Below are 24,549 nucleotides of genomic sequence, written 5' to 3'. Positions count from 1 at the left end.
CATCATGAGAATGAGCTGGATGTGACAAGGAGATGATGACTTCCGGCGAGGAAAAGGCGTGGCAAGTAGTGGCACTGACCAAAACAGGGACGGTAGGGAAGAGCAAGTTATAAAGGGGGGCTGCGTTGAAAGTTAGATATGCTAATACTGAGGTACTTGGAGAAAATTCAAGCGTGGAAGTTTGAGGTCATTACAAACAGGAGTTTGTTTGAAAGACGGGGCTGAAGTATGGATGAGTTTGAGAGTCCCGGCCTGTATGTGGGTGTACAGGACACAGCTTGTCCAAGGAGAGTGTGTGAGGAAGAAAGAAGGCAGCTAGGGCCAGACTTAGGGCATAAACAAAGGACAACATGAAGGAACAGCCACAGGAGAAGGATGAAAACCCGTGGGAGCTGCCATCTGATCATGGAGAGCAGGGAAAAAGCACCCTAGTCAGGATGCATGTTTTATTCTTAGCTCTGCTGTCTTTAGCTTATTTTTCTGTTCAGTATCTAGGCATTCTACTCAAGTTTGAGATAGCACCAAGCCATACTGCAAAACTATCAGTAACAAGGAAATAGTTTTTCAAAATATTCTGCGAAACAAAAAGAGGGCATTTCTTCAGGTTGCAAATTTGTCCATGACAGGATCAGAAACCCAGAGCTCCAAAATCTGAAAAGACGCCACATACTTTTCTCTAAGCTGCCCTGGGTGTGCTGCTCAGTGCCCTGCTGGCTCCTCCCTCACGGGGTTCACCAGGTCCAGAGGCCGAGCTCCCCACTTCAGAAGCTACTGTGCATCTCTGACCCTGGGAAGAGCCCATTAGTAACCCTGAGTTAAAATGGGACCAGTGTCACGGAAACCTGTGCCATGTTTCAACCCCACGGCCACTCAGCAAAACATGCAACTAACTTTCCACACTGCACAGATGACCTGTCAAAGGCTATGTAAGGCTGACCATAGAAATAAAGAAGTTTTCATCTGTTTTCCACCTCAAGATTTACAGATAGTCTTTTCAGGGGATTTTTCTTTTTTTACCTGCAATGTTCAACTAGTGATGAGTCCACAAATGACCGTGGACAGCAGAAGGCGACCACGCCTCGAGACAGCAACCGCCCAATGACATCCGGGTGCAGGTTTTTACCGGTGAGGTCTAAGGTCTGCCATAGAGACTCGTCGAACCTGGAAAAGAGGAGCTGCTCAGTTTGGTTAGGCTCTCAACACATTCTAACAAGGCGGACGTGGCCAACAGACGGCCTTGAAGCAAATTCTGGAGAGACCTTCTGTGGGGACACAGTCCCAGAGAGCATTTTCCAGGCTCTCGGCCTCACGTGGAAAGGTGCTGGCTCGGGTAGTAGATGGCCACCAGCTGTAACCAGTTAGCCATTGGTCAGTGATATAACTGCCGTGGCTGAGCTAGCAAGCGCGGATTGCAGTTAGCAAGTGGTTGGTTGGCAGAAAAGCAGGCTGCAGATTGCGGCTAGCAAGTGCAGTTGGCAGAGAAGCGGATGGCGGATTGTGGCTAGCAAGGTGGGCTGGTTGGCAGAGAAGCAGGGATTGCAGCCAGCAAGGTGGGTTGGTTGGTAGAGAAGCAGGGATTGCAGCCAGCAAGGTGGGTTGGTTGGTTGGCAGAGAAGCGGACGGCAGGTTGCGGATTGTGCGGCTCCTGCTTCCTGTGTCTCCAACCCAGCCGCCAGCGAGAATATAGTGGTATGAACCCCCTATCCGTGGCTCTGTTGGTGTTCCTTTTTGGCCTCACCATATCCTGTGTTCTGGTGCGGGGAGCAGGACTAGAGTTTCTAAGTTTCAAAGTTGGCTATAAATTAGCTACGATATTTTAAAGGCGCTACTCAATGTTTCTGGGTGACATCATGGAGAAGCTACCATCCTCCTCTTCATACATGTTTCTAACTTAGATGGCTCAGGGCTGTTACTAGCGATGCAATGATCTGGACTCAGGGAAAAAAAATCCAGCATTCAATTCTATTTGATGACTTGAGAAATGATGGTTGAAATTGCTTAATTGAGTACTGATGAGGTGATAGGTTCAGAATGGCCTAAATGACACCATTTGCCATTTTTGTTAAGAACAGGTTACCACAATTACCCTAAATAACATGCAAATATAAGCTAAAGAAGGCAAGTTAGCATTACTTTGTCATGAGGTATGGCTATTGGACATCTGCTAGGAAAAAGTCATAGTTCAGCTGTTTTACACAGTATCTTTTACATTATCCCTCTCTCTCTCTCTCTCTCTCTCTCTCTATATATATATATATATATATATGTATGAACAGAAATGTACATGTATACATGAACTAATGAGAAAGGAAAAGGGAAAAATACTACTTATATTTTGGATAGTGTTTCTAAAGCAAAAAGGAGGTACCAAAATGTACTGAACACACAATAAAGGAGCTTTAACATCCACAGGGTAATTCAATTTGCCAAAAAAGAAAGCACAAGATCAAGCACATGAGGGAACACTTTAAATGCCTACTAGAATTTTAGTTTTTAATACTGCTTGAAATAAGCAGAAAGCCAGTAAGGGCTTTGAAATAATTCTACATAAAGAAACTTTCTTTATGAAATAATTCTACATAAAGACACTGTGTTAGTTGATCTCTGTTATCAAGAAGGCAGGACTGCAGTGCCTGGCACATAATAAGTGCTTAATAAATATCAGTTATTACTTTTATGACAACTGAGATGAAGAATAATAGACAGCGTGAAAGAGACAGCTGGCGGAAAAAGACCATCAAACCAGGGTCACTTGGGTGGGGATGAGTGAAACAGCCACCACCTGCTCCCTCATTGCAGGTATGCAACCTCTCTGTGGCTCTTCTAAGCAAAGAGCCCACTCCTGTAAATATTAATACCTAGGGTGGCTTATGTCCAGGACACCCCTGAGTGAAAGGAAAGGGGCTCCTGCTAGCTCACAGAGTCCTAGAAATGTGGAAGGAGAAGAGAGATACATGGCCAGAGGTTGGAAGGGGATGACAAGGGGTGAAAGTGAAAAAACGTTCAAACTGAAACACAAAGCCTCTTTCCCTGCATCTGGCCTATTACCGCCTTCCCAGCTCCCCAAGACTTCCCATGTGCAGCTCACTCTCCACATCTGAAAGGTGTTGCCCAAAAATCCAACAAAACACCAAAAACTGTGGCTGCCATGTGCTGAACATATGCATGAGCTGGGCACTGCGCCAGCGGCATCTTTGTATTTCATCCTCGGAACTGTCCTGTCCTGAAGGTACCATTAGCCCCCTTTTATCTGTGGGGGAATGAGGCTCGGGAGTGTCAAGTACCTTACTCAGGTCACAAAGAGCCTCAGTGGCAGGGTCTGGGTTCCCACTCACTCTTAAGCCACAGCCCTGTGTCCTCTCCCACTGGACTCACCACCCAGCCCACCCAGTGTGAGGAACCACTGGGCCGCACGCACCCCGAACCTCTTCACTCTCAGTACAGAGTCGGTGCCCAGTAAACACACGCTACACCAAAGGCAAGGAAAAGAGGTTTTCAGAAAAGGGTAAATTTTCACCTCCAGGAGATTCCTCCCTTCCACTCAGAAATAAGACACTAATTATTAATAAAAATTGGAAGACACTTACTTTGTTTTGTGCTACTATATTTTTCTTGGTTTATAGTTTCACCAGACCCAAATGAATGAACAGATAACTGTCCTCTCCTTTGCTCCCCCCTGCAAATATACCAAAAGGGGTGAGAAATACTTACGCCAGGTGATACCACCTCTTACAGATGCTGGACACTTTGAGCAGTTCAGGGAGGCACAGGCAGGAAAAGATGCTTAAGAGCAGCTCATCTGGAAGGGAGTCCCACGAAACACCTTTGACAGAAAACAAACAAGTTTCCCACCACCATGCTTTCACTCTGTCTAGTCTGTTAACACTTTTTAGGCACCTAAAGAATACACAACATTTAGCTTGGAATGGGAATTTCACGCTAATCGAATTACTCATCCTCACAATTGTTTTTATACTCACCCACTGTCTAGGTACCTTGAAGTAAGCACCACACTTTCTTAGCAAAGGAGAAAAGGGAACACCAAGAATACTTTTCCTAACATTCTTCCATCAGTGCCTGCTGGGCAATCTTCAGCAAGGACTATATTAAGGATTGTTCAGAGCAAGTCCCCACCCATTCTCAGATGCCAGACAACAATGTCTAAGACAAAATTTATGGTGATGGAAGGAGAACTGACTCTGGGTGGTGAACACACAATGGGATTTATAGATGATGTAATACAGAATTGTACACCTGAAATCTATGTAACTTTACTAACAGTTGTCACCCCAATAAACTTTAATTAAAAAAAAAAAGTCTAAGACAGCATGATGCTTTTTGTCCCCAAGGAATGCCTCCTTGCTCTCTGAACTGGATTCAGCGGAGTATTTATCAAGCAGTGTCCTTATTTAAAAGTCAAATGAACCTTCCTCCCTTTTCTTTCAGGTTTACAGAAAGCACTCAGAAGTCAGTTTACCTAAAAGTGTAATGTCAGACAGGTGCTCTCATCTTTTAATCAACAAAGATGTACTGAACACTTATTATGGTGCCCGGGGTTGTTTTAGGTGTTGGGGAGACAAAATACTCATGGAGCTTACATTCCAGTTGGAAGAAAGAGACAATCACCCGTAAAAAAAAAAAATTAGTAAATTACATGGTAGATTAAAATTGATTAGTGCCACACCGAACAATTAAGCAGAGTAAAGGAGGGGAGTATGAGGTGGGTGTTCAAAGTCTGAACAAGTGGTCAGGAAAGGCCTTACGAAAGAGATGGCAATCACTGAGCAGAGGCCAGCACACAGAGAGGGAGCCAGCCCTATGAGTATCTGGGGTATGTTCCTGGTACAGGGAACAGTATGTTTGTTTTGAGGAAAAGCAAGGAGTCCAGTGCAGAAAAAGAGCTGCGGGGGTAAAAATATGAAGTCATGCAGGGCTTTCTTCCTCATGATGAGATCTTCGGCTTTGATTCTAATGTGCTGAGGAACCACTAGAGAGGGTTCTGTGCATAGGAATGACAGGATCTCAAGTAAATTTGAAAAGGATTACTCTAGCCACTGTTCTCAGAATAAACTAGAGAGAGAAAAAAGCAAATACCGGAAGGCTAGTTTTCTTAGTCTTATAAAAGCAATCTCTAAACAGCTATCCACCAAGTATTAAACGTTTACCTGTGAATGTATGGACTAATGCACGAGATCAGAATAATACGAGAATGGCCAAGGAAACAAGTATGCCCCAAAGAAACACTGAGTGTTTAGATTAGTTCAATAATTTGCTGTCCCTGTCTCTCTCTACGTTCTTTCAATCGATCTACACCACTTCTAGTGCTGTCCTCTCCTCTCTGTCATGGTTAATTTTATATGTCAATTAGACTAGGTCAAGGGACACCCAGAAAGCTGGTTAAACACTATCTGGGTGTGTTTGCGAGGGTGTTTCCGGATGAGATTAACATCTGAATCAGCAAACCAGAGAAAAGCAGACTGCCTTCCCTAACGTGGGTGGGTCTCATCCAATCCGGGGTCTGATGAGAAAATGCTGGTTAAGGGAAAACTGGCTCTCTCCCTTCTTTGAGTTAGGATATGGGTCTCCTGCCTGCAACCTGGGACTGAAACTTACACCTTGGGCTCTCGTGGGGCTCAGGCCTTTGGGTCTTTCCAGCCTCCGTAACTCATAACGGCACGAGCCAATTCCTTGTAATAAATCTCCATGTGTCTTCTACTTGTTCTGGAGAACCCTCATATACCCCCGCAATCCCCATTTAAAAGGTGACAGTATTGACTGAACATGTACACTGTACCAGGCTCTGGGATAACACGATGAAGAGTATCAGGGAAGGTGATACACATGCAGCTGCCGCCTCCGGGTGGTATTCCCGGGCAATCTGTCTTAATCAATCATGCCTGTCCTCAATTAGAAGCCTTCAATAGTGCCCCCTCCCCCAAATATTTAATGTAAAGTCTATACTGTTTAGCACAAAGTTCAAATCTTTCATGTCAGGGCCCAACTTATTTTTCCAGGTTCATCATCTAGAAATATGTTCCAGCTATTTTAGAGCTACTTATAATTCTTGGAACGAGTCCTTCTGTGTTACATCTCAGTGCCTCTGTATGGGCTGTGGCCGCCCCGGACTGCTATTCATTTAAAATCAAGTTGCTATGAAAGCCCCAGTTCCTATGGAAGGCCTTCCATGATATCACCAAAAACAGGTCACTTTTTCCACAAATTATTATTTACTTACTTATCTGTCTAGGTGCCCACTAGACCACAAGAATTCTTTTTTTTGATTTTTGTTTTACAATCTTTGTAATTCCAGGAACTAATACAACGCCTGAAACATTCATCCATTCACACATTTATTGAACATGTAATGTATGTTCGGGTCTGTTCCAGGGATACAAAGATGAACAGGGCATGGCCTGTTCAGAGTTTGAACATAGACAAACAGGAAATCTCCATGAAGTATCATAATGGGATGCAGTGGGTTTCAGAGTGCTGTGCTTTGCTGTGCAGCGTATGGGGATGGAGTGGTGGCCAGGGAAGGCTTCCTAGAAGTGGCTGCTATCAAAGAATGAGTGAGATGTGCAGTTCCTCAACTACTGCCTGACCCTCTCTCTTTAGAGGACAAAATTAAAGGACTGACGGAGGCTCTGAAACCTAGGGGTAGAGGGAGGAAGGCAGATCATCTATGCTGACCTTGGACCGTGACCCGAGGAGGCAGCTGGAGATGACCCTGAGGCTGTTCAGTGTGGCAACAACCCTCCGTCACCACCACAAAGCTCCTCCAAGGTCAGCATGGACAGAGGACGGAGGTTCTCAAACAAGACTCCTGCTCTGGTCTCCAAATTGGAAAAAAGTTGATGGACAGGCTTTTCTCAAGTTTTTCTTCCATTAAGTCTTAACTCCCTGACCTCTGCTGCCTCTTGCATCTGTAGATCAGGTTCTAGCATTTGATTTAGCAAAAACTTACATACTTAGTTATTTTGAATCTTATGTCGAGATTTACTATGATCTGCAAAGACCATCCTGGCAGCAGGTGCTCAGCCTCCCAACAAGTGTGAGGACTCCTGGATTGAGGAAGAAGCTTTGACTGGAATTCGGTTACACTACCCCCAAATCTGTGAACCTCAGGCAGGTTACTTAATCCCTCTGGGCTCAGTTTCTTCATCTGTAGGAATGAGGAGAGGAAGATTACCTTGCAGAGTTGTTCACTGTGGAGATTAATGTATGAGAAAAGATTACGCAGCACGTTCACACTTTCTCTTTCTTGCCTCTATTCCTTTCCTTTCCCCATGAAATGGGCGCATTTTTTCCTTGTGACCTCTTCTTTTCAATGCTGCTTGGAATTTTCACGTATGTGAAAACACCCACGGTCTCAGTGGGGTTTGGACAAGGGGGCCGTGCTGTGATTTACCAAGACCCCCAAATCGCCCTCTCTCTATGCCTAGGAACCCCAGAAGCAGATCCTGAGATCTGAATTCAAGTAGTTTATTTGGGAAGGGATCTCAATAAGCCCTGGAAAGAATGGAGAGAGATATGGAAGGGAAAGAAACCGATTCCCCTGTTAATAAGCAGGTTATCACTATGGGCAACTGGGATTCAAATCTGCGAGGACCGCAGGAGACCAGCCCAGAGCCGTCCCAGCTGAGGGCATGGGTGCTGGGGTATTAAGCCAGCAACTGTTGTCGGTCACTGGTTAGGGGCTTCTGGGAGGGAGGCAGGAACGTTAACTCCCCAGCATGCCTGCCCAGAGAAAGCCCTGAAGCAGTGTCACATCTGCATGCAGGAGAAGGCCTTCGGCATCTAAGGGAACGGTGAGTTGCAAGGAGCTATGGAGAAGGCACTGAACAGCCCACTAACAATGGGGTGGGAGTGGGAAATTAGGGAGGCTTGCTCTGAAGTGCAGGACAGGAGAAATAGAATTAATGAACTCGGTGCTTCCTATTTTATTGTGAAGACATAAGAAGTCAGGAACAATTAGAAGAACAATAAGAGGTAATTAAGATGCGAGGAGGAAAATTCGGCATAGCAATGAATGCCGAGGTTGGCAGAAGACAGCAAAGCCAGGGAATGAAGCCACGCACGAAACGTAAGCATAGAATTAGGAGGGCTTTGCACTGCAACTTCCATCTTTACCTGCCCAACCCCTACTCGTTCTTCAAATCTCAGCTTACCTGTCACTTCCTCAGAGGAGCACTCCCAGGTCACCACCATAGCCCCCATGCCCAGATTTGCACACCCAGCACCTAGCACAATGCCTGGCATGTAACAGGCATTTGAAAAATTCTTTGCTAAGTCCACTGTATGTTTTACTCTCCCCTCATACAAACTGTGAATGTGCTCAATCTGTATTTATGTGACTGGTTAACCTCTGTTAACCAATTAACCACTACATAACCAGTGCCTAGGATAGAGCCTGGCAATGAATATTAGAGAGTGCTCAACTGATATTTCACAAAGGAATGACTGACAGCTGAGAGAAGAATGCTGGCTTGATTTTATATAAAGGCAATACTCTTGGCTTTCTAGGACCAGTTTCCCTATTTGTGAAATGACAAGGCCTGCCTATGGCTCCACTTCAACAAACATGCCTGGGTGCCTAATTAATGCACTAGTGCTGGGAGCTGGGTGTTAGCCATACCTCAGTGGCCTCACTGGGCGATGAACTAATAATAAACAAATACATGACCCAACATTTAAAACTGCCATTCACTGAAAGCCCTAAAAGTCTCAGGCATTTATTAAAGCACGCTGACGCTAATCTTTGCCGCAACACTGCACTAAGACATATTGTCCCATTTTATAGATGAGGAAACTTGTCTCAGCAGGACTGAAGAATCTCACCGAGGTCATATTATCTACTAAGTGGCAGCCACGAGGAGGCAAACGTGGGTCTGCTCTGTCTGTTCCAAACCCCACGCCCCAAAGTAAAGGCAGAAAGCCTTCAGAGGTGGGTGGTTGAAGGCTGGCCCGGTGGCAGGGGGCACGGCAGGTGGGGATATGGTACTTACACAGGAATGGCACGGCACTGTTGGCATTTGGGGGGATGAAGGGGTAAGGCTGAAGACAAAAACGCAGGGCACAAAGGGAATGTCCTCCGTCAGAATACGAGTAATCTTTGAGGTGGGGGAAGGAGCTTCAGGAAAAGATGCAACTATGAGAAAAGGCACAAAGTCACAACCAGCTGGTAGCAGAGTGGGAACTGAGACCCAGGGTCTGACTCTTTCTATTCTGGGATGTGCCCTCTTTCTACCCTTGGTGCTCTAAAATTCTGTGCTCGCCCTGTTCTGGGTACTTGATATTCTATAAGTTTAGGAAAGGAGAGAATTAAACCTGACTTGCTATGGAAAAAAAAAAAAAAATCAATCAGAGCTGGGAGGGAGGGGTGAAGGGGAGAGGGTGCAAAACAAAAGGTGCTGAGAGCTATCAGTGTGTCGGCTACCAGACGGAAGGAGCGATGGCCAAGCAAATGCACAGCCTCAGGAAGCAGCCAAGTACCCAGGGTTCCACTCAGTTAACCACAGGGCGGCAGTGCTTCTCGGGCCTCTGGGTCGGGGTGCCACAGCCTGAAACTGGCTGCTGTCCAAGCAGATGGGATACAAGTCTGTCTTCCTATAGCTGCTCTGGCGGATGGTATCCAGGCTTGTGATATGCTTAATTTAATTTTACTTGCCACATTGAATTCTCAAAACATCAACCATCTGTTTCCTGGATTCCTGACTACACTGCCGCCTGGTCTGTTTGCCCAGAGCGGAAGAGAAAGTCCAGAACAGGTCTTTCCACCGCTCGCCTCTTCTAAACCCTCCAAGGCTGCACACCAGCCCCGCACAGTAAGGGAAATAATTATCCAGCCCAAGGCCTCCAGGCTCCAACTACATGGCAGCAGTGAAACATACTTCTGAGCCATGAACGGGAGAAAGCTGGCTGGATTCACAAACCTGCTGTCATGACCCTAGGCCGTCACCATTTCCACGTATCCCTCAGGTACAAACCCAGCTGTCCACTCCGGTCACCTCCTCACTGCTCACACCTCTTACACTCCTCTGGAAAGAGCCTCTTATTGAAGAGTTTTCTGTGCATTACATCTTTGCACGATCGGTAACTCCTCTCATTGGACATATTTACTCCATATTTACTCCTCAGGTTTGCTTTTGCTAGCTTGTTTTTGAGTAGTAGCAACTCTTACACTTCCTTTCTGGGAAGCTACTACTACCTAACAGATTCTGCCATCTGAGATGCGTTTTCCTCCCTCCTCCCACAAATCATAAAGAGAAAGCACTAGACTATGCTAGCTCTTCGTATATGGGTTTTTTTCATTTTTTTGTTTTGTTTGTTTTTTGGGTAGGTGGGCAAAACTGAAAAAAGAAAAACATAGTAAAACAAAAAACAGAGCTCCTCAATGAAGCCCCTCAGCCTCAGAACCCTAGATTTCTGTGAGAGTCTGGCTTATGCACGGCTGTGGGAAGAGTAATGGAGAAACCATGAAAATTGGGATTTGGAGAAGAAGGTACAGTGTATAGACTCTATGACAGCAGGGTCTTTTGCCTGTTATGTTCCCTGCTGTCTTCCTAATCTCTAGAATGATGCTCAATAAATCTTTGCTTAATGAATAAATGAAAGGAAGCTACAGAGCAAACAATGATTCCTGGGAGGGTCCCATAAAGGTTCTAACAGAGCTGAGTTTTGGGAGCTGCAGGCTGAGATTCATGGGTGAGTCAGGACATGAATTTAGTTTGATCAGCAATGTTTTTGAAAGAATGGAATGGAACAGAATAGGAAATATCTTACTAAGGGGAAACATAGTTTAGTGATATTTCTGTTTCAGATACACACCAGGAATGCAATGCAAAATATATAACTTATTGGTTAAAACAAAAAAAAAGTGGAGGCAATGTTTGCCTGCGGGTGTTAAAGCTGATTCCCAGGCTCAAGGCAGGAACTTCGTGATCAGAATCTCAGGAATTTTGCACTTTGAACAAGTTCCCTTGGGGGTATCAGCATACTCTAAACTCTGGAGTCTCCAGTCTGAGAACCAGCGTAGGGTCTGGAATTTGAAGCAGTTTAATAGCCATGGAAGAGCTGATCCACAAATTAGTTCACCAGTGTTTTCATGGCCATCCTGTTTGGAGGGGGACGTGGGGAAGACAGGGGACCAGGACAGGCATTTCATGACCATGAATAAATGCAGGTCCTCTTACTGCCCATTGATGACCTTGCTACTGGCCATTTCTTCCCAACTCCACACACCCCAGGGGCCAATCAGACCTGTCCTGGTACAGTTGGCCACATAGTTTTTATCTTCCAAAATAAACAGATAAAAAGGATTTACTGGCCAGATGTGAGCCTGGCTTGGAGCCTGCAGGGAGAGACTGCTGAGTGAAGAACCAAGAAAAACTCACGGCCCAGGGCCACTGTCATCAGATCTCTATGTATAGCAGGTGTGGCCTGTTCTACCCTAATCCTGGCAGAGCTGTTAGCCACCTGTCCTGACAACTGCACACAAAACTCCCTGGAATGACGATCCAGTACACTGGAGTGGGCTCCTAAAGGCCCACTGGGAATCCTCTGTACCAGCTGTCTTCCTCCTGCATCCTGAATCCATCTCTGTGCCCCTCACCCACACCAACTAACCAGTCTCATTGCGTGTAATTCCACACACGTACAATGTATACTACCCTGTTTCCCCGAAAATAAGACCTAGCCGGACCACCAGCTCTAATGCGTCTTTTGGAGCAAACATTAATATAAGACCTGGTCTTATACTATATTATATTATATAAGACCCGATCTTATTTTACTATAAGATTTTACTACTTATTTTACTTATTTTACCTTGAACAAGCATATTAATGTTTGCTCCAAAAGATGCATTAGAGCCGGTGGTCCGGCTAGGTCTTATTTTCGGGGAAACACGGTAGTTTCCCTCCCTGCCTCTCTCTCTCTCTTAGGTAATAATGATAAAAACAAATCTCACAAGTTTTTCTTTCTCACTTTACATATATACCACCGGTGACAAAAAATGGTATACATATGACTTGTATTCATATTTTGTTATTGGTATATATTGAGTATTACAATTTTAATACAGTTGTTTCCTTTCTTAAAATGTGTATACATTTTTTGGCACCCTCCATATATTTGAAGTCAATTCTAACAATCTAGTCTCTGATTGGACCACTTCCAGATCCTTCTCCCTTTTCTCAGAGCCTCTGCTTTTGTTGAGTGGAAGGAGGAAGACTGTCCACATCCAGTGGGGATTCCCCTAGGAAACCCTCTGCACCTGGGAAGCTTAGGGTCACTTTGGCACAGGCGGTTCTCTCCCTCTGTCCTCCTATGGCACTCGCTGCCTGAACCACACATTGGCTGCTAGCTGCCATCTTTTGCTGTGAGTTTCTCTTTCCTCCTCAACTTGACTTGTAATTGCCTAGAAGACAGCAACCATCCGTTAATCTTGTCTTATTTCCACAGTGCCTTACTTAAAAAAAAAAAAGTCTTTTTTTATTTACAACTGTGTATGTGAATGCGGAAGGCCATACAGAAATCACACTCCTCGTTAAAAGCTTTCGGCATTGGACAAATTAACATCTGCTCGTTTAGCAGGAAGTGTCTTTTTATTACATTTGGTTGGTTAAACATCAAATTGCTAGTGCTGCATTCCAGACACTAAATAAAACAGAGACATTAAATTTTGAAGGAAAAAAAAAAAACTACACTAATAGGGTCAGGTTAACAATATTAATGACCAAAGAACAAGTGAAGTAACCTCCAAAATGGATGTCATACATTTTGTTGACCAAATTAAATGGATTTACTTACTGACTGTTATATACAGGAAGCATGGTAAGAGCTTTACATGCATTCTTTCATTTAATCTTCACAGCAACCTATGACGTGAGTATTATTTGTCCATTTCTCAAAGAAACTAAGGCACAGGGAGCTCAAATAACTTTCAAAGGCTGATAAACAGAATAAGGATTCAAACTCAGATTTGTCTGACTTCACCACAATTTTTTACTGCCTTTCTATTTAATCCCACTCCTGATATAGATTCCAAGATCATAGCTTGAAGATTCTCTTTCCTAAAGAAAGTATTGAAAAATGAAAAAAAAAAAAAAAGATTTTTTTTTTTTTAAAGCAAAGCAAGCAACCAAGCATCCCTTCTGCAAAGAAAGCTAGATGGGAGAATTTAGGAATATACTTATTTACCTTGGCTCTGCAAGACTTCCTTTTTATTTCTCTAATCTGTTTCTTCTTCTCTACCATCACCCACCCAATTCCAGTTTACACTCTGATTGCTCTTCAACAATTTCAACAGTCATGCAACTCTATCAGCTCCAATTTCAGAATCTATCCAGAACTCTATTAATGTAAGAATCTATCCAGAATCTGGCCACCCCCCTCTTTACAAGTCTCTATGCTTTTACCCTTGACCTCATACAGTTTAGTCTCCACACATCAGTGCATCTTTTAAAAGGTCACATCACAACTTTGCCCAGTATCACCTCTAGCCTGATCTCCCACTACTCTCCCCCTTGCTCACTTTTGAAGAATGGCTTCCTTGTTGTTCCTGAAGAAACATGACATGCTTCTGCCCCAGGGTCTTTGCACTGGCTGTCCTTAGGCTTAGGGCTCTGTTCTCCAAGATACTTGCATGGCACATTCCCTCGCCTTCCTTATGCCTTTGCCTAAAGCTCACTGTCCAAGCGAGGCTTTCCTTCAATACCCTGTTTAAAATTGCAATCCATCTTCCCACCCCAGGATTTCCAATCCCTCTTGGCTTGTTCAGTTTTTGTTTTTCACCATAACTAGCACTCATCACGTTCTAACATACCACATACCATATTTAGCAAGTTTATTATGTCCTCTCTAGAACAGAAGCTCCATAAGGGTAGGAATCTTTATGCTTTGCTCATTGCTCTTTCCTTAGCACCTTGAACAATGCCAAGCACATAGTATGTACTCAGCAAATACTTGCTGAATGAATGTCTTAAATGGCTTACCGGCAAGAAAAACTGATAACCTGAGATCAATGCAAAGCACTGTGTTTACCCTATGCTTTGATGATAATTAAGAGGGGAATGATATGGTGAGTTCTACATTTCAGTCAGTCCACTCCAGCTCTGGGGGATGGATCTAGGAAGGACAAGGCTGGAATAATGAGTTGATTCAAATATTCAGGGCAGTGATGATGAGAGCTTAGGAAATATTTAGGAGACAAGAGGGAAAAAATTCAATCATTGGTTGGATGTTGGGGGATGGCGGGAATATGACTGACCCTCAGGTTTCTGGGTTGGGTCACTGAACAAATAATGCTCTGTCTCCATTACAGAATGGAGACAGAGCATACCAGAAGAATCCCATTTGGGAGTGGACTTGGGGGGGGTTAAGTCTTAAAATTCCATTTAGTTTAACATTCACTTTAGCAGTCTTTTGACAGATCGTGATGGCAAAAAGCTCAACCAGGACTATAGAACAGCAGAATAAAAACAGAGTCCTACAAGATCATTGCTTGTGTTCCCATTTATCTGGCTTTTAGCTGGCTTTTGAGCCGGCAGATTCCTTTCTAAGGAAAAAGGCAGACTGTCTTCTCATGGGTTAAAATTTCACATAGGTTAAAAATCGATTGTGCAGTAGATGATAGTACATACCTAAGATTCCTACAGACTTCAGCGACAATGAATTGTTCCATTTCTTTCAGAATTAGGCATTTTTTAAAGGGCCCCAGCCTAAAGACCCCTGAACCAAGGCTTACCAGCAAAATAGTTCAACTAACCCCTTCTGTGACTGACAGTTTTACCCTTACCTGGAAAGTTCTCTCGATTTAGCTTGGGTCTGCGGACAATCACAAAGTCCTTGTCATTCCCTTTGCTCTTCAGCCGTTTACGTGGGGGGCTCTGCGGGTGACTCAGGTTTGAAAGAAGTTCCTGGGGGATGTTCTCACTGTCCACCTCCTCCTTCTCCAGGGTGGAGACCCCCATGCCTGACAGCAGTTCAGAAGTCTTGCTAGAATCCCATCCCCACGTGAAGCTGGTGGTAACGTTGCTACTCTGGTCAGGAATCTCCTGGAGGTGTTTCCTGTAGAAATGCACAATAGCCCCTGCTCCTTTCAGAAACACACCCATAATAACTGGTAGGCCTAAAGGAAACTGCAAGTTATGCAATGCAGAAAACTTTCACAGCAACTAACAGAATTGCATTCTTTACGTGCCGCAGGCAAGTTCCCAAGAATGAAAGATAAAATAACCGAACAAATCGAAAAGGCCTTTTGATTTACGATCATGCAGAAGGCCTCAGGAATTTCTTAAAGTGGAGGAAACAGACAAGCGAAGGAGGGAAATCATACAGCAATTCAAAACGGTAGCAGGAAAGCCCAATACAGTATCCATGGCCTAAATGAATTAAGACAGTCCATTCATGCCCTGCTGCTTTTTGTAATCGAGTTACCTGTGCATGGCGTCCACAGGTTCGGGAGTTTTAAATGCATGCATTAATTGCAGTTGCCAGCCTCCCGGATTCCCGCTTTGGCGCGCGGCGGTCCAAGGCTTGTGGCTCCGGCCCCCAGCAGCGAGACCCGCCAACTCTAGCAACGTTCTATCCCCGCCGCGCGCGCAGGGCTTGTCTACTTGATCTCCGCGGCTGCCTTCTGCGGCCCCGCTGCCTGCTGGGAATTGTAGTCTCTGCCGTGCCGCGTAGTCCGGCTGGCTCAACATTACTTCCTTCCCTTGCAGCTCTGCCAGCCTTCGAGATACCCACAATCCCCCGCGGTTGCGGGGTTGAACAGCCCAAGGTATAGGCGGGGAAGCGGAAGCGGGCGGCGCTTCGGCTGACTGGGACTTGTCATCCGTTTGACCGGGACCGGGTATTCCTTTCCCGGGAACCCGCAGGCCTTCTGGTGACCGCCACTACCATCGCCTCGGAGCGTGGGTCCCAGATCCTGGAGGCTGTGGCGGACGCGGAGTTTCCTGGTCATTCCAGACGCTGTCTGGGGAGATCGGACGGTGAGCCTCAAGGGGAGAGCGTGAAGCACTTTGGGGTCTGGGATCTGGGGCCGGGCGTAGGCGGAGACAGGACTACGAAAACCCCGAGCGGCCGCGGCCGCGGCGGCGGGGCCCACGTCCTCGGCAGCGGAGTGGAGGCGGTGGCCCAGCCCGCCGGCCAGGTGAGAGGCTGCGAGCCGCGAGCGTCGCACCTGCTCGCCTCTGCCCGGAAGCTGCGGCCCTTAATAGGACTGGGTCTGTGGACTGGATCCTTTCCTCATCTGTAAAATAGGCACGACGACCACAACGCTCGTTTCACAGGCTTGGAGTGAGGGTCAAATTAGATAACGCGTGTGCAAGCGTTTTGTAAATGAAAGCGCAGTGCGAACGAGAGGAGGTTGTTTAATTCTAGGGGAGCAGGAGAGCACAGTGATGCCTGTGTACCGTGGGAAAGCTGCACATCCCCTTGCAGCCTTGACAAGTCTCCTAAATGCTAGCACCGGCACGGATAAGGTACCTGTGTGTTTGCAAAGGGCTTTACAGTGCAATGTTAGGGCCACCAGCAAAGCCATTCTGTGGCTTTCGCTCTACCGCCTGCGTCCGGTTGCGCCGCGGTCCGAAAGGGAGCTGCCTTTAGTCTGTCTCCCCGGAGGAGAGTTTGGAAGGGAGGCGGTTAGAGTAGAGGGTGTGCCATATTCCAGGTAGGATGACCGTGCGAAATCCATTGTGCGAGCGATACTATGACCGTGACCCCGGGTAAACAGTGGAAGAGAGAAGGGGAATAAATTCCAACCCTAATAAAAATGGAAAAGATTTAAAAAGTTCACCAGTAAGCAGGCCAGCGTCACCACAAACATTACATCACTATGCTGTATGACACACCTTCTTACTTCTTTAACTGATATACTTTGTACTAGAATTAAACCTCCTTTGCCCGCGTATGTGCTTGTTCGGGGCTCGGTTCTTAGCTTGAAAAGTAAATACCGACTCTTGACAGAAAGGTATTCATGAACCTTTAGTTTGTTCTTGAAAGGAGGTGGAATTGTTGTGAAAAGGGATCTGTTCACAAATTCATCTGGATTGAAACTAGGTTAAGACTAACTAGAATGAATGTTCAGAATTCATTAAACTAGTGTTATATGGAAAATATTTTTAAATACAATATTCTGATTTTTTTCCGTAAACTTGTCTTTGTTACTTTGGCTAAGGAAAAAGCGGTTGACTTAGTTTGAAATCTACATCCTTTCACTTAAAATTGCAAGTCATTAGAGAAATTATTGTTAACAAAAAAAAAATAGTCTCCTTCAGGAAATTGAACAAGATGGAGCTTATAAACTAATGGAGGAGAAAGAATAAGTAAGACAAAACTATTTAAAATGCCATAATAAGAATAAACAAAAATTTGACATGAAAAGACCACTTTAAATAGAGCTGATAAGTGGGAAAGTCTAATAGGGTGATTCTAAATTTAAAGATGAGAAATATTCTTGTGCTACGATTTAACTATTAGTTGCCTGAGAGCTAGGGAACATTTTTAATTCTCAGAATATTTGAAATATCTGAATTGGTGGACATGAGGTCCTGTATAGGACTTCAGAGAGAGAGCCTGTCAACTTTGAAATTCAGTCTTCAAATTCTAGAATAGCCATTTCCCTAATAGTTTGCCCTGGTCACAGAAAAATTTTAGCTTGCCAAAATGGGAATACTTTTTTCTGCATTCCTTCTAATCATGGCTGTTCTCTTAATATAGTAAATAAAAGTTTAAATTGGTACATGTAATTTTGTTTAAGGAATTGTATCCATTGAAGACATAAGATTACTAGCTATGTAGAGATTGATGTCTGGTGTTTTCAAAAACTACATTGTGATTGCAACTGATACGGATTATTTTCCTGATTAATTGTATTCATTGAGTCTTACTCAGCACACCCATGTCCCATTTTAGTAAAAGAGGTATACCAAATTTCTAGAAGTAGAATTACTAGATCAGTATTTAGGGCAGATGAACTAATTTTTTAATGTCTGCAAATAACATTAAAGTGAGTAATTTCAGGTACTCTTTTTAAGTTTAGGATAGAATACGAAGTGACTTTGCAAATTGGGAAAGTGTTTATCATCCAAAGTGCATAGTTACAAGGTGGTCAATATTGTCGGCACAGGAGAGGCCAAAAAGCAGTGGAAATTACATTTGATTCTAAGCTGTATCTATATTCAGTAATATATTAGTATTTTTGAAAATCAAATATGACAAAAGAGATTCTATTTAAATAAAAGGGTGGTGTGCTTTTTTTCTTAGCTCCATAATAGCATGAGGTAAATCTTAAAAAAGATTCCTTTAGTTATTTTTTTTTAATGTTATTTAGCTTAGGGGAACAAAAGACCAAGAAGGGTTCTTTCCCAATTCTCATTTTATCTATGTTTTCTTTCCTACTTTTCCCGCATAGATTAGAGGCATACATTATCCTTAAGTCATGGCAGCCTGACCTGCAAGATAAAAAGGCTTGGTTAATTTCTGTATTAAACATGACTTTCTTAGCATTCTACCTTGATATATCTAAGGGAATAATTAATAGGAGAATGTTTGTAATTTGTTCACTATGAAACCTGAACAAGATAAACGATTTAAACAGTTGAAATTAAGAAAGTTTGTCTGGACTGTAGAAGAGACTGTAGTATCCTAATTGTGAGCTAGGCTCTGCAGGCAGGATGCCTGGGTTTGAATCCCAGCTCTGACCCTTTTTGTGCTATTTCTCCTTTGTTAAATAGGATACTAACAGTCCTTTATTACTGGGTTATGAGGTTTAATTCAGTAAAGTATGCTAGCACATCCTTGGAATCTAGTAAACGCACACCAAACATTAGCTATTCCTTTTTAAAAACAATCATTTTCTTGCTAGGAAGGATTCTAAGGATTATTCTCTAATTACCAAAATAAGTCTTACAATCTCTTTACCTGAAATCTTCCATTACAATTCCAGTTGTTTTCTTCTTTCCTGCTTATGTGGTTGCTACCTCTCCCTCTCATGCCTTGCCAAAGGTGAAAGTTTTTTTGTGTCCGTCTTTCGTCGGAAGGGCAGTCACACTGTACAGTTCAGTTCACCTGGTTGGTTTGCCAAAACAGCTCATTTTTTGAAGATGGATTCAAGAAAAGTTAACGACTTTTTCCACATTCTTAATGACCTTTCTTGTGGTGTTCTATCTGTATCCTAAGCTGAATTCTACCTGTACCTGAAATCTTTAAACATGAGAATAACGGTAATCTTCAGCAATGTACATTTTGATTGGAGCGTAAATAATTGTTGACTTTTCATCACTCACATGTAGTTCTGATTCTTTTTTATTATTAGGATCTTGAGTTGTCTCCTACTTTTTATTATTTCACATAGCTGAGTAAAGGTGCACATTTTAAATTAACAGTCTGATTCTGATGAATCATTAACTTCTAGTTGGAAATTTTTCACTCCACTTCAGAATCTCAGATAAAATTTTTGTCTATTCAATTGCTACCAATTTCCCTCCGTTCCTCCCTTCCTCCCTTCCTTCTTTCCTTCCTTCCTCCTCTTTTCCTTATCTCTCTTTTTTGAAAATATTTGGAATGCTTCAATGCTTCAAAATTGTTTTAATTTCTAAATTTTCCTCTTAAAGTATGGTTAGCTTGAGAAACCATTATCAGCCATAAAATGCTTAGGAAACAGTTACTCCAAGTCAGTAACATAACATGCTAATTATGAAAGGCGTTTGAAAGTGATATTCTGTGTTATCTTGGTGATTGGTAAAAGACTGAGTTGGGTTTTAAATGTTTAAGACTTTTAGAACTGGTATTTTGAAAAGTGGACTATGCCTACATGTCAGGCGCTTAAATTGGAATGAACTAGTATTTTGATTTTGAGTGAAATCTACGTTTGCTGCTGTGGTGTTAATGCCAACCTATAATAACTTTAAATCTCTTTTTCATTTATAATGATATGGGACTGAATTTTTATTTCTCTCAAAATTTTAGCATTTTCTTCTTTTATTTTTGTCATTTAACCTATACACATTAATATTTGAAGAATAGTCTTAGGACCATTGTTGTGGTCAGAGGTATATTTTGCCTTTGAGTGTATTTTTGCACAACTGCACATATTTACAGTTCAGCAAATGATCCGTTTTGATCCATCTCTGTTTGATCATATGCCAAGAAGAATGGCATTGTCTTTTCTGTATGACATTGATGTGTCAAATGCACTTTCTTGTTATGGCTCTAAGAGGTGTTCTGTCTGTTTACAATGGTCAGATGAAGCAGTGGTGTTTGGCTATTGTGCAGACCTAGGCAGCTAATCCCAATTTGTCTTCGGAGGCAAATGGAACAGTTTCTGTGAGCAAAGATCACTTTTTTTATAGGAATGAGGGTGGGCCAGGCTGTGGTAATCACAGAGAATGAGAAGAGAAAGCATTGGGTGTCCCGTAGTTTTTGGGGAAGACCAAAGGGTAAAGCTATGTTTTGAGACCACTGAGGCAATTAATTATCTTCTGGAAGCACATGATAGGAAAGAGGTGGAGATTAGCAGCAAGCATTTATTGAAGACCTACGCGGTGCTTGCAACTCCTATTTGGTGTTTTATCTCTCATTCGTAGTGACCTCTGTCGGGTGATTATCCTCATTTAACAGCTTAAACTGCATAAGGTTACACAATTAGTAAAGAGAGTTGGGATTTGGAACCCAGGTTTACCATGGTATAATAAAACATTTGTATTTTAAAGTGCTTGTAATTTTTAGGCACTTAATAACACCACAGCAACATTTTTCATTTTTCATTTTTGCTATGTGTTCTATTTCATATTATATTGATTTTTAAATAATTTTATAATTACAAAATAATACATTTTCATTATTTAGAATTAAAAACACACACAAGGAAGCACAAGGAAAGTTACAGGTCATCTCTTTACTACTTTGTGACAGCCACTGTTAGCATTTTGGTTTATATTGGTCCATGCGTGTGTGTGTGTTTCTTGTGTGTGCTCGCTCAGATCCCACCTGTGTCCCTTTTGACATCTCTAAGGTGTTTCTCTGGATCTCCCCTTTCTTCTAGGCTGGTGGAATCTGGTGGACTCCTTTAGTCACTGTCTGCAATGGAGCGTTTCTATTAGGTAGGCCGTGCTTGACGCAGGCGCAGCTCTTTGCTCCCATCAGTCATTGCCAGGTTAGCAGGATTAGTCATTTAGGAAACCCTTCGCTGCTTTTCTCAAAAGGCAATGAATAACTATGCGACTAGTGGATATTTTTAAGACTTCCTGGACTATTTAGTACAAACATTTAAGTTGCCTCTATGTTTTCATGTTTAAATAATGCTGCTGTGAAAAATAACATTGTAGATAATTTTTTGCTCCCATTTTGGTTTTCGTTTGAAGAGGAATTGCTAGGATAAAGAGTATGTACCTTTTTTAAGGTCTCTGGTACATATTGCCAAATTGCTGTCCTCCCTGGCAAAGAGTTTTTTTAATAAACCAAACTTGAGTTGTCCAATCTTTATTTTTATTAGATTTCAGTTGACACTTATTTTATGAATTTAATATACAAATAACTGAATCAGATGGAGAATAAGGCATCCCTTGCTTTGAGCAGAAAATTATTCAGCTGAAATAACCAAAACAGGCTATAGGAATTCATAAGGAACCTTGGAAAGTGCTATCATTCTGGACTGTTAAAAAAAAAAAAAATTCTACCTTGAATTTAGGTACAAAGTTAAAGATACAGACTTTAAAACTATTATTTTCTTATGTCAGGTTAGGGAAACCCCAGTTTTCCTCTTCAATTTCATGTGCAATAACAAGGCATCAGGAGTTCAACTTGAACAGAAATAGATGGTGTAGTAAACAGAATACTAGACCCCTAAGAATATCAGCCTTACTCCCTGGAACCAGTTATGACTAGATTGTCCTGGTGGGCCCAGTGAGATCAAATGAGCCCTTAAAAGCAAACCTTTTTCCAGCTGAAGGTGGAAGAGAAAGGCAGATTCCAAGAATGAGAAGGATTTGACAAGCCGCTTATTGCTGGCCACATGCAAAGCCTAGAGAGAGGCCTCTAGAGCTGAGGGCAAATGCCAGCTGACAGCCAGCAAGGAAATGGGGATGTCATTCCTATCACCATAACAAACTGAATTTTGCCAGCAGCCTGAATGATCCTAGAAATGTGTTCTTTCCCAGAGTCTCCAGAGAGGAACACAGACCTGCTGACACCTTGATTTCAATTTTGAGAACTCATTTGAGCCACACTGTGCCTGAACATGTGACCCACAGAAACTATCAGGTATTTGACCCACATAAACATAAACATACGGGTGTTGTTTTAAGCCACTAAGTTTATAGTAATTGTTTACCGCAGCAATGGGAGACTAATACAGTAAGTATGGGGAAGTGACGTAGCAAATCATTTCTTAGAGGATCTATAATTCTGTTTACTTATCTCTAACATTTTAAAGTACGGGCTATGAATCAGACTGAAAAATTGACAGCCATTGTAAAAAAATATTATTAGCTAGTGGCAAGTTTATAAATTGTGGTTTGCTTATGCCCATCATCTTACCATAACCTAGCTATTACTGATATCTGCATATATTTCATTGTTGTCTTATTCTTTTTTTATGCATATTATAAAAATGTGTGAATTTAGTTTTTCAATTAATGGTATGGTAATTTTCTATGTTATTAAATGATCTTAACAAACTTCATTTCTTATGCTTCAGTAATATTCCATCAGTAATAGTCCATCATTTGGTTCTGCCATACTTGAATTAACATTTCCTTGGTAGTCTCTGATAGTCTTTTTTTTTCTATGATTGTCATATTCCTTCCACTGGACAATTTCAGGCAAATAAATATCTAGGTCAAACCATAAAGGAATTTTCAGATAATAATTATGTTAAATTCACATTGAGTAATATTTTTTTTAAAGCTGTATCTTGAGGCTGGTCACGTTTTTTACCAGCACATCTTATGTCAAGCTATAGCCTAACCACTTAATCTAGTCTTGGCTTAAAAATAATCTGTCTCACCCTCCCTCTCTTTTAGAGAATTTTAAGTAATGGGTTATGGATGACTTAGAAAACTTTATTTTATAAAGTATCTAATTTCCTAGGATCTAGTCAATAGTGTATTTGTATAAAATATTCTATCAGGGCTTATAACATTAAGGAACAAGCTCCAAATGACACTATATTTAAACTGTTCACATCTAATATTCTTATTTTGTAATATTTTTAGAACTAGTGTAATTTTTGTTAAGATAACTTTTTTCCTAAAGATATAATTTATGTGAAATTTTAAGATATGCTTTAAAAAATATAAGAACGCGAGAGTAGGAATTATCCTTTTCATCTTATTCATAGTCCATTGTAAAGCCTGACTATTTTCCAAAGAATTTATTAATACCTTAATAAGCAAATATTTATAAAATTCCCAAGTGGTCATTTCCTATGTTAATAATGCATTTTTTTTTTTCAGTTTACAGATATGATCCAGTCCTATACGTGAATTACTTTGGTTAGTCAGAGTGAACATTCAATAATGAGTGGTGCAGCTTTGGGACTCGAGATTGTTTTTGTCTTTTTTCTGGCATTATTCCTACTTCATCGATATGGAGACTTTAAGAAACAGCATAGACTTGTAATTGTTGGAACACTGCTAGCTTGGTATCTCTGCTTTCTTATTGTCTTCATACTGCCTCTGGATGTTAGTACGGTAAGACGTGAAACTGACTTTGACTATTTGAAAGGCAATTGTAATCATATAGCATGTTTGAGATATGTTAGTTCTTTAGACAGCTGAATTATGTAAAGTTATAGTTTGAATTTAAATATCACTGTGTGAATTTGATCATTAAAAAGCATAGCCAGGAAGATAATTTGGGGTGGATAATTTGATACTCTCCAATATCCCTTAAGTACTTGGTAACCTTTGGTTTTCATTTTTTAACCATGCATTCATTGCTTCAGACAATATACAACCGGTGCAAGCATGCTGCTGCAAACTCAAGCCCTTCTGAGAATAGCAACATTACAGGATTGTACACACCTGCTACCCCAGTTCCAAGGTATTTTCTTTCTATTCTTCTCTTTTCTTTCTCCCTCCCTCCTTCCCTCCTTTGTTTCATTTTTTCTTTCTTGATATTGTAGAAGGCAAATTATTTAAAAATTGTCAGTTTTTACCATCTGGATTTTGTATTTATAGAAGTTTATCCCTATCCTCTTCCCTCCTTCCCCCAACTCCATCCTTTGCTAGTAGATTTTGTTACTTTGTATTCTGTTTAAATTTAAATCTTAAGTAAATTTAAATATTTGTTGGTGTACAAGGCCTTCCAGTAGATGCTAATAAGAAACTTGGAGAAGCCACTCTCCGATATAAAAAATGCGTCATGCATTTTCTCTTTTGTCTACTAATATACAAGGTAATAATAAAGGACAGGAGTTATTCTGCATAACTCCTTTCATATAGGATATTCATATAGGAATATGTAGGATATTCCTTTCATATTGCACATCCCTGGAAATCATTTCTAGACTGAGAATGAATAAAATTCAAATTATCAAAAGGTTAT

General features: G+C 42.0%; 2 protein-coding genes across 8 annotated transcripts in view; one reads left to right on the top strand and one right to left on the bottom strand.

The window, feature by feature from the left end:
- Positions 1-15,632, bottom strand: part of SKP2 (S-phase kinase associated protein 2) — a 31,250-nt gene extending 15,618 nt beyond the window's left edge. The window contains exons 1-4 of the mRNA XM_033111287.1: positions 15,439-15,632; positions 14,798-15,069; positions 3,712-3,823; positions 1,018-1,161 (exon numbers count right to left, since the gene is read on the bottom strand). Coding sequence (XP_032967178.1) covers positions 1,018-1,161; positions 3,712-3,823; positions 14,798-15,069; positions 15,439-15,482 — 572 coding nt within the window. The 5' untranslated portion in view covers positions 15,483-15,632. The remainder of the gene's footprint in view (positions 1-1,017; positions 1,162-3,711; positions 3,824-14,797; positions 15,070-15,438) is intronic.
- Positions 15,633-15,767: 135 nt separating this feature from the next.
- LMBRD2 (LMBR1 domain containing 2) overlaps positions 15,768-24,549 on the top strand; it is a 41,244-nt gene continuing 32,462 nt past the window's right edge. For 4 of the 7 annotated variants that reach the window (XM_033110370.1, XM_033110364.1, XM_033110369.1 and 1 more), the window contains exons 1-4: positions 15,768-15,992; positions 22,161-22,263; positions 23,457-23,693; positions 23,948-24,045. In XM_033110370.1, coding sequence (XP_032966261.1) covers positions 23,520-23,693; positions 23,948-24,045 — 272 coding nt within the window. In that variant the 5' untranslated portion in view covers positions 15,768-15,992; positions 22,161-22,263; positions 23,457-23,519. Of the gene's footprint in view, positions 15,993-21,046; positions 21,105-22,160; positions 22,264-23,456; positions 23,694-23,947; positions 24,046-24,549 lie in introns of all 7 variants that reach the window. The other 3 variants (XM_033110365.1, XM_033110366.1, XM_033110368.1) reach the window with 3 other exon arrangements.

Source organism: Rhinolophus ferrumequinum, chromosome 7 (genome assembly GCF_004115265.2).
Source record: "Rhinolophus ferrumequinum isolate MPI-CBG mRhiFer1 chromosome 7, mRhiFer1_v1.p, whole genome shotgun sequence".
Lineage (NCBI taxonomy): Eukaryota > Metazoa > Chordata > Mammalia > Chiroptera > Rhinolophidae > Rhinolophus > Rhinolophus ferrumequinum.
The sequence above is the reverse complement of the archived record's forward strand: the minus strand, read 5'-3'. Positions and strand labels throughout refer to the sequence as shown.